We start from the raw sequence: 10,483 nt of genomic DNA, 5'->3' as shown, positions 1-10,483 counted from the left end.
TGTGGCAATACAAATTGCTCCACTTCCATACTCTTCAGTGAGTCTGATATGCTCTAGGTGATGTCACTGTCAAAGCTGAGAACCAGACATCATTTGCATCATTTACTGTGTTATATAAGCAGGGTTCTTGCTAATTTCTTGTTTGCAATGTGGCTGTGCCAGTTAATATATTTCCTTCTCTGTTAGAACTCCAAGAACACTTAGAAAAACATATATATCTCTATCTATCTCTATCTATCTATCTATCTATTTATATATATATATATCTCAGTCTTTTAAGTATTTTTAAAGGTCTTCATTTTAAAAAGTTATTTAGAAGATACATTTAGAATGGGAGAATTGTGCATCAGCTTTAAAATTCTGCATTCTTGTAAATCTGCACCTAACAGTAATAAAAGACAAGTGAAATCCCAATGCTGAGAATACCAAATTAGTCTGTGCTGGGTGCTTTAGTATGCTTAAGTCTTATCCATCCTGTTTCTAACTCATCCAGCTGCTTCAGGTGGTTTGCAGGTGAGCACATGGCCCAGATGGCAGCTACTCTCTGCTGCAACACTTGCTCCACACAGCCAAAAAGACTATGGGCTGTACCACAGGTTCCATCTATCTGAAAACCCACATTCCCAGGAATATGAACAAAATTAATTTGCCTCTCTGTAGCTGTTTTGTAGTAATTTTTAAAGGATAAAGCTATTTTTTAAGGGTCTCTTCACTGCTTAAAGGCACATGAGGGCTTCTTCATTGTGCTCAGCAAACACAGCCAGAGGTTCCCTTTAGTGCAAGTGGCTGATTCCCAGATTTACCTTCTCCAGTTTGAATTTCAGATCTGCACAGTGGTTCGCTTTCACAGCAGTCAAAACAAAAGTCTGTTGCTTTATACCAGAGCAAAGGGAAAACAGAAAAACACATCCATCTTATATCCAGTTTATTTAATACCAGAGTAGTAAATACAAATAAGACTTCTGGAATCTGGCAATGCTAGAGGAAGATAAAGCTACAAATGACTTTTAGTGCTTCTGGAATCCTGTGTGGGCTGGGAAGCTGGAGGGTGTACAAGAGTAATCTGCACCTTCAGTCTCACTGATATTGACCATACGGTTAAAATACAATGCCCCTGATATGGCAGAGCAGCATCTGCAGAAAAACAAAGCAACCCTGTGCCTGTCAACTGAGAACTATGGTCCAATATTTGTAGTCTTATAACAAGTGAAATAAAAAAAACAAGTGAAATAATTTTTTTTTCTTAAAAAAAGAGAATGTGATCTTTGGTCAACACAATAAAATGTGCTTTAGTAGTATTTTGCAACCCTACTGCTAAGATTATATGTTTTATGTTGTCTTATGGGTGAACACTAAGAAACTGAAAGTAATCTTAGGTAAAATTTCAGAGCAGAGGTAGGCTTCAACTCAGCATCCTACAAAGACTGAATCCCAGCTGTCCCCTGGAGTGGGTAGGAGGCAGCAATTCATCTTCAGATCACTTCCTTTTCATAATTTCTGTATGAGCACAGCACTTGCAAACACACTGGGCTAAGCCCTTATTTAGCTGTCTAGAATAAGAGCTCTGAATGTCAACTGACAACATATTTACACCCATCTGATGTTTAATATCCACCTCTAAAAAGTGTAGCTAACAGTACTCAGTGCTCTCTCCAGTGGCATTTCAATACCACAGCGATGAGTAGTTGTGAGGACATTGGTTATTAGGAGAAAACACCCTCTGTGAGCACAGGCCTCACCAGCAGGCTGACCTTTAAATACAGGCAGACATCCTAAAGAACTTGTGCTCTTTGCCAACCCATGTGCTTTCCAAGCTTCTGCTGCCATCTGAGATTGAACAGTCACATCCACCTGACAGATACTGAAACTTTTGTCAAAGCTCACAAAAACTGTTCTGTGAAAGGGATCGACCCAGGCCTTCTGCTGGCCCTTGCTGTAAAATTATGTCATTCCAAAACGACCTTGCCAAAACAGTCCAGTGCTCACTGACTAACATTTCACTAACATTTCAGTTCCCACACTCCTCAACCCTCTCAACTTTCTGTCATCACTCATGGAATAAAAAGAAAACAGATTCTGAAGCAGGAGACAATACTGCTTTATATATCTGCATCCCTACTTCTGGTGACTCTGCAAGGCAGCTTTGCAGGTAAATACCTTTTGTAGATTTGGTGTCTAAGCACTTAATTCATATGAATTTCAGCAAGTGTAAGGCACACAAGGACCTGAGTTAAATACAAATACATTAAGGCATGAAGCCACAGTATTTTGCTTTTCTTTTGTGCAAATGTTCTTGCACACAGACACACACACACCAAAAAAAAAAAAAAAAAAAAAAAAAAAAAAAAAAAAAAAAAAAAAAAAAAAAAAAGAAAACCCTACTCAGAATTCTGAAGTAAGATTTTGATCAGCAAGGCTGAGTTTACTGGATATTATGTGGCACTTAGGGACATGGTTTAGTGGTAGTCTTGGTACTGTTTGGTTAATGGCTGGATTTCATGATCTTACGGGTCTTTTCCAATATAAGTGAATCTGTGAAATAACTGTTTATACTTCAGTTGCACCTAGAAGCTCTATCCAAGACCATATTGGTGTTGAATGAATACAGACTAAACCTTTCTTCTGGAGCAGCTTACAGTTTAAGTGGCACAGGCCTAAACAGCAAATCTGTAGCAGAGCTTGAAATAGAAGGTCAGGTCTTCTAGGTCTAGACCATTCTATCTCTCACCTTTGGTTTCTACTGTCTTACTCCTCCAGACAGTGACCTTTGGAGGAAATTCAGTGAATCCCAAGAGCTGCCTCTGCTCCATTATTTCAGCTAGTTCCAACTTCAAGGCTAACCATCTCTTACACAGATTTCCTTCTCTTTCCAAACACGTTGTTGATTAACTTGGCCATTGACTTGGAACCACTTGGCCGTCTCTTTTCCTTCGCTTTGAAATTGGAAGTGATACTCCTCAGGACTTTGGTGAACATTGCCACAACTTCCTGATAATGCTCTGCTGCAGACAGTTCACAGAATTGGCACTTGTTATCTATTGCCAGCTTCTGTCCTTCATCCCAGCCAACTTCCCTCATGTGGCATAAATCCTGTTTATTGCCAACCAAAAATATTGATGACTCGGCCATTCTGAAATGAAAAAGGATCCAGTTAGAGAAAAGATATGTGCAACACTGTTTCATATGCTGTGCTATATTCAGTGTGTATGAAAAGTATGTATGTTCAGGATAAAAGACATTGCAAAAAAACCCCAAAATGAACTAACCAGCCTCTTCAACTTGTCAGGAAGAATTCTAGTTTTCCATTTGGCAAAGGATTTTCCAGACAAGCTATTCTCTACCAGTAGATTTTAATTTTGTTTTCTCTACTAAAAGAATTAGTGCATTTTTCAATCCACTGCTATTTTCCTTCTCTGTGCTGCTGAGTATATTGTCAGCACCTGGACTTCATGAAGAAGCAACCTGACCATTATCTCCATTTGCAGGTAACAGAACAGAGTCCAAGAGATACATCAGTGTCAGTGGCATAACTCAGAAGGAAACACAGGAAATCTAATTCTGAGTTTCTGCTAAAATTATTCCTTTCAGAAATTAACCTTCATTAAGGAAGGTCAGCAGTAAAACAGACAGAAAAATGGGGAGTTTACTCCATTTCTGATATAGGTAAAGGATTTCCCTCTTTTATTTAGAAAGAACCTCAGCTGACTGATGCAGGATTACACACCACCATCCACCTGCAGTTCTGGCGATTTTTTTTTTAAAGTACTTTCTTTCTCACCATATGGTCACTCATGCACACAAATGATGTTGGGGTCACTGCTAAAGGCAGTTTAGGAGATATTTGTGGTATTACTTTCCTTTCTTGTGGGAAATGCTTTCTTCAGCCCCTATATTTGTGCACCTCCATTGGTAATTGAGTGGGAGAGTAAAAGCACAGACTGACTATTCCAGATTTTTTTACCCATGTAAATCACAGCAGATTATGGCAATAATTTAAATATTAATTTTGCAAGAAAACAGAACACAAATTCTGATGTACTTGGGTCTGGATACAGTAAAATAGATTGCAATTTGCCACACATTTTACCTTCAGGTACCTTGTTGTTGGCATTTTGTTACATCACTTCAATGCTGCTGGATTTCAATTGCTACTAGGACGGCCTGTAAGCTCACAAAAGTGTTCTCAGCTTTTCTCTATGTTTGCTGAGGGGAAAAAAAAAAATGTAATGCCACTTACTTTTTACAAACTCCTGTGTGAGATTCTCGGATCCTGTACAGCAGTGCTTTAGCAAATGCAAATGATGCTCTGTCGCTGATGTCATAAACGATGATAAATCCATCAGCCCAGTGGAGCTCATCTGTGAGGGAGAGCTTCCCCTGCTGTGGCTGAAAGAAGTTCAAATGCACAGGGAAAAAGAGTGTTACTCTGGTCACTTCATAGTCTTTTCTCTGTCACTGTGAATGCTAGAGCACAGTAACTTTCATTGTAAAAGATATTTAATAGGTCTAGGTGCTGGCATTGAGTTCAGGCTAGTGCTGCTCCAAAAGCCTTATAAAAATAACCAACATCAAAGATGGCACTTTGGACCACTGACAGGCTCATTATGAAACATTTACACTTTGTTTAGGCAGTGAAATTCCACAACCTGTACAGTCATTGCTTATGCTTAATTTTCTGCAGGGTTACATGAAAATGAAACACACAGGAGCCATCAACATTTGTGTGTTTTGTGGTTATAGCTCTGGTTTGCATGTTCCTAATATTCTGACTACAGTTAGCTTAATGATTTTCTTCATGTTTTCCTTCCTCTTTGAATTGTTCCAGTTTCAAACACTAATTACCCATATGTTAAATTTCTGAAGAGCTAGGAAAAAAAATCTTCTTTCAGTCTGCAGTTGAGTTTAACAAAACTAGTGACAAAAGTCACTTGAGTGATAATAGGGTTATACTAATCCTTGACTCTCTTCATACCAAGAAACTGCCACTCTTCTGATTTCCAGAAAGCAACAGCTGTAAACTGTCCCATTAAGCAAAGTAGTGTCATTTCAAAACTATTTAAAATTAGCTTATCCCTGCACATGATTTGGCAGCAGCTAGCATCTATCTAAATAGATATCTAAAATAGATAAAATACTGGAAGCTGATCAGAAAAAAAAAAAAAATTACTTTGCTAAACAGCTAAAGTTAGGCCGTGTTCCTAAGGAAAAAACTAGTACAAGACAGCTCAGAGAGCACTAGCACAAATGTGCCCAAACTGTAGCAACCAAAGTCTCATAATTTCGGTTTAATCTGTTTAACCCTATCTAGCTGCCACCCCCAATGTTCCAATACCTTAATAAAGAGTAGCCCCCGTGTCAGGGGATTTAATATGACAGGAAGTGGAAGTTGTAGGCAAGCTCAGGAAAGGGGTTTTAAGGTGGAAGCAAGTCCAGAAAACAACCTCTGAGAGGAGTATGGCAAGGGAAGACTCCATCCCGTGGCATGACCCAGTGGCTGTTTCTGGATCCTCACTGCACTGGGACAAGCAATGCTGTTTGCCCTAACACTGGTTAAGTTTTTAAGTCCCTGAATTGAAGTGTGGGTCAGACTTTCTGTGGTTTGGCTTTCATATTAGCATTCTCTACCCAAGTTTGTAAGAGGCAAAAGCTGCCCAAAAGGGGGCCTGGAGAGCCAGTGTGATCAGTCAGACCTAGGTCTGCGTGTGTTACACAGTACCTAAACTTCTCTATTCCTGGAAATTGAGTAAATTAAAGCAAAACTTTATTTCAGAGTGGTTTACTGTGATCAAATTTTAATTGTCAATGTGTACAAGCTTCATTATGGCTTTCCTTAGAAAAGGAAATTGTTCTGTGGATGCAGGCCTCTCTACTTTGACCATTTGTGAAGCCATTTAATAACCTGTTTGCTTTATAAGCTAAATTTTATTCATTTAGGGTATTTGAGAAAACTGCATCCATGTAATCCAAACAGTTACCTGTATATACCTATGTAAAGCAAAAGTGATAAGTTATTTCTGTTAGTATTATTCCAAAATACAAATGCATTTCCAGAAAATTTTCAACATTCCACCCTTCCAGCAATGAAGGGTTTCTTTCCTTGAAATAAGAAAATACTCAGTAGTTCTGAGCCCCAGTAGCTATAAAATTTCAGTCTCAAAAAAACCCAAAAAAACCCCAAAAGAGCAGGCACAAATTCCAACAACCAATAGTTTGTAAGCCCTTTTCCCTTTTTACCATATACACAGGTAATGAAGAACAGCTTTTCTTTACCTTCCTCCTGCCGAATTCTTACCTGTGAACAAGGGTCATAAATTTCCAGATGTAGCTGCCTCCCATCCAGGCACAAGTGTTTAGTGTAGATGCATTCTAACCGATAGATATCCAAAGAAAATCAGTGTTACTTACAGTGAAAACAAAAGAAAAGGCAACAGTGAAATTTGATAATACAGAGGATTCCTTGAATACTGGTTATTTGATTGGTTGCTCAAGACATTCAGAATTTTTTGTCTCTGATCCTTTTTTATTATTATTATTTTTATTTTATGTGAGGAGGGTTGTTAGGGAGAGAATTTTTGTTTGTTTGTTTGTTTTGTTTTGTTTTTGTTGGCTGGTTGTTTGCCTTTTTTCTAAAAACACACACTGGAAACAAACCTATTCAATCTTGCACCAATCAATCCCTTAGGCAGACCGATACCATTTCACTGTGATGTTCCCATGGAAGTTTTGGTGAATGAATACTTTCAGACCCTTCTTTGCCTCTTCCAAAATGGAGGTGAGGGGAATTCACAATCCTCACAATCATCTACATGCTGATGATCATTCAGCTTGATACCAGGGCTCGGGTTTATAAAAGTAGTCAGCCAGACTATGTACAGTTCTGATTCTGCACAATAGTAGTTATTCAGCAATAGTACTTATTTACCATGGCTTCTGGTGCTTTAAGAGTTCTCATATCAGGCAGCATTAGACCAAGAGTACTTCCAGAATTATGTCCATAGGATCTAGTCCAAAAATATTTCTGTAGCATCTCAGATTTAGAACTCTCCACCAGCACAGGCAACACTGGGAACTCTACTGCAGACACACCATCACTATTATTTTAAGCAAGTACAACCAGTTTGTGGTTGCCAACAGGCTTTCTACACTGTCATTTGTCATTTTCTGAACTACAGGAACAAGAATTGGTGTTGACACTACAGAAAACACACTTAGAACTGTGTAATGAGGGATAGCTCTGTCATCTCTGGAACTCAGCATCTTCAGCATTTTTCATGCTCCTCTTAGTCATCTGATGATAAACTACCAAGCATCTCAGGGTATAAAATCTACAGCCCCTTGTTTCCTTAATTAAACAAACTTTTAATTATTACTTTGACTCCACTAGTAGTGGCAAGATCTTTATTTTACCGCTTTCCTCATCTCTAGAAATAGTGTTAGACTTATTTTCCAACATTTTTTTTTTTTTTTTTTAATGAAAATGTTCTGGGCGTTTGACATGCCTTTTACAGGACTTGCAGTACTGGAGGCTGAGAACAGAATCTGGTTTTGGTTGTAGGTGGCTTGGAACACACCTAGAGCAGAGAGAGCACATAATTTACCTGTGGTAGCTTAGACCTAGAGCAGCAGAGGGACAAAAACTGTCCGCTCAGTCTGTATTTGTATAACAAGTAATGGTAGAGCATACATGTACAATTTAGCTCTTCCTTCAGAATAAGCTCATTTGGATATACTCAATACAATTCAGCGTAGTACTTCCTTTTTCTTTGTTATTTACAGATCACTAGAAGCTACTCTGATTCCTGTGGGGGGCAAAGGAAACTGGAGAGAGTCCTTCTCTTAATAAGGGAGAGTGAGGTAGATGGCAATCTCTGTGCCTCCTTAAGTTTTGGGACTTCTGCCACGTCAGCTGGGGTGGCAGCACACTTCCAAAGTTATTTGTGCATCAGCTGAACAGTATTTCCACCCGGGATGTAAAAGTCCAAGCCCTGCCTTGCCACCTTCCAAGACTTAGAAGTGTCTTAACCATCGCCATTATTCGTTCTGGCACGGATGTGACATTCTACCCTGTGTGCAGCGAGCCTTTGCACAAAAAGCCCCCAAACCAGAGCTCTCCTCCTCCACTGGGGGCCTCGATTTATGCTTTGATTAACCACCTGTGCCAGATAAACATTCTGTTTGGAGCCGAGGAGGGGATATTCAGTACAACAGGTGTCGTTTTGGTTTTTTTTTTTTAGTCTTATTCCTTCACTCTCTCTCCATCTCCTCTCTGATCGAGCTGACCCACCCTCGCAGCCCGGTTCTCTGCCCGTCCGCAGCCGCTCTGCGAGGAGCACCTCTGCCTGTGCGCTTCGGAGCGATCCCTCCCGCGACACCCCGCCCTCCCTTTCCCCTCCCCAGGCCTTACACCCCACCAGGACCGAGCGGAAACCTCACATCTCCCCGCAAAGTTCTGCCACACCGCGTTTTTACCCAGTTTCTCCATCAAAGAAGTGCTTGCGGCGCGGCATCTTGATCTCCGCAGGGAGCCCTCCCTCCCTCCCTGCATCCCTGTCTCCATCCCTGCCTCCATCCCTGCCTCTCTGCCCTCGGAGCCGGGCTCTCACCGGCGCTGGACGCGTACTCTCCGATGAACCTCCGGGTCAGGAACCGCACCGCCAGCGCTGCGGGAGGAAAAGCAGAGCCACGTTCAGCGGGGCCGCGCCTCCATCCATCCCTCCCTCCACCAAACCCGAGGCATTTCCTTGCCTCTCCCCCTTTCTCTTACCCGACTTGCCGGCTCCGCTGCCGCCCAGCACGGCCACCTTCACCTCGGTCATGCCGTCGCCGCGCCGCCCCCGCCGCCTGCCAACCTTTAAAGCGCCTCGGGCGACACCGCCCCGCATCCTGCATCCCTCATCCCTCCTCCTCCCGGCTCCCCGCCCGCCGGCGCCGAGGGAGGTGCAGCTTCCCGCGGCGGGGCCTGGCCTCTTCAGCTTCTGAGAGGCGCCTTCCTCTTCTTCCTCCTCATCCTCCTCCCCTCGAGTGCCCCGGTGCCGTCCCCCGCCGCGCAAACTTTCCGCCGGTCGCCTTCCTGCCGCCGCCTCCTCCTCCTCCTCCTCCCCCCCTCAGTGCGCTCAGGAACTTGGGGTGGGGAAGGAAAACAAGAAAAACAAAAGGAAAAGGGAGAAAAACACAACCTCTGTGTGTATGTGTGTCTGTTAAAAAATCTGTGTTGTTAAAAAATGAAAATGTTCCGGGGGTTTGACACGTCTTTTACAGGACTGGCGGTACCAGAGGCTGAGAACAAAACCTGTGTGTGTGTTTGTTTGGTTTTGCTGTGAGTTTGTTTTGTAGCCTTGTCATTGTTTTACACCAGGGATATGAAAGTGAAGACACTAAAGTGATTTTTTTTTCCCCTAAGTGATTCTGAGGGTAACTTGCTATTTTAAAATAAATAAATAAATAAATAAATAAATAAATAAATAAATAAATAAAAGCTTGCACTTGTCTGTTCTCCACCCCAGGTTTCAAAACTCTCATCTAACTTTCCCTAAAGCTCTAATCTTGTAAACAAAACTTCTGTGGGGTTGCCTGTTTGTGCCTGAGAGGTTTTTTGTTGAGTTTAAGTTTGGATTCATGCGGTGCACCGTGCAGTACACCTGTGAAAAGGGAAAATGTGAAATAGCAAAATACTGCAGATGTGGAAAGTGAGGTAGAAAGGGCTTAAAGGGCTGAAAAGACACCCTTTGTCTGCTGTACCTCCTTTTTTTTTTTTTTTTTTTTTTTTTTTTTTTGAGTTCCACAAGTGCTCTCTAGTGTCTGTTTTGTCCTGAGCATAGACACAATACATCTGGGCAAAGATTTACTTAGTCCACTGAAATAAGAGATTCCTTTAACATCCAGGTTGGTTACACTTTTATACTTCTTCTGTTCATGTTTATTTTATTTGGTTTATATAACAGCCGTGCTGCTGCAAAGGAGGTGGAACTGGGAGTATTTAACTCTCTGTATTCTGTGAACAACAATATTATTTCCATCCAAAAAAGCTCAGCTGGGAACCACTGGCTGAAGCAGGTGTCTACTGTTTTCTGTGTATGGCATGGAATTTCTGTAAATTTCTGAGGTCTATGTCCCTGCAGAATTAGCCCTTTTTTGGCTTAGAGAGTAACATCTTCCAGGTAAGATCTTTTAAAGTCCACTTTCCACCAAATCTTCAGGTGGAGTACTTTAAATTTTAACATTTAATTTCTAACATGAAAACATGCCTTGGGCAACTAGGCCAGGGTGTCTGAAACCGCAGCAAAACCTAACAAAACCAGAAGAACAAGATGTTCAGCTGAATTTGATGTTTTCATCATCTATAGGCTTGGATACATTCCTCAGAGGTATTTATTCATGACAGAAAGAAAACCTGGTAGCACACAATCCCAGTTACTTCTCTTTGTGTGGTGCAATGGGATGGATGAAAACTGCCATTTTCCTCCTCAAAATGTTGGACTGCTCA

General features: G+C 41.3%; 1 protein-coding gene across 1 annotated transcript; it reads right to left on the bottom strand.

The window, feature by feature from the left end:
• Positions 1–908: 908 nt before the first annotated feature.
• RERGL (RERG like) lies at positions 909–9,050 on the bottom strand. Its single transcript, XM_066184439.1, has 5 exons — positions 8,765–9,050; positions 8,604–8,660; positions 6,293–6,366; positions 4,238–4,386; positions 909–3,130 (listed from the first exon to the last, which is right to left on the bottom strand). Exons 1-5 carry the CDS (start codon positions 8,880–8,882, stop codon positions 2,848–2,850), a joined length of 681 nt encoding a protein of 226 aa, XP_066040536.1. The 5' UTR covers positions 8,883–9,050; the 3' UTR covers positions 909–2,847.
• Between the last annotated feature and the right edge of the window lie 1,433 nt (positions 9,051–10,483).

This window comes from Chamaea fasciata, unplaced genomic scaffold, assembly GCF_029207755.1.
Source record: "Chamaea fasciata isolate MVZ Bird 193981 ecotype frontalis unplaced genomic scaffold, bChaFas1.0.hap1 SCAF_5, whole genome shotgun sequence".
Taxonomy (NCBI): domain Eukaryota; kingdom Metazoa; phylum Chordata; class Aves; order Passeriformes; family Sylviidae; genus Chamaea; species Chamaea fasciata.
Note: the sequence above shows the minus strand (reverse complement) of the source record. Positions and strands in the feature narration are given on the sequence as shown.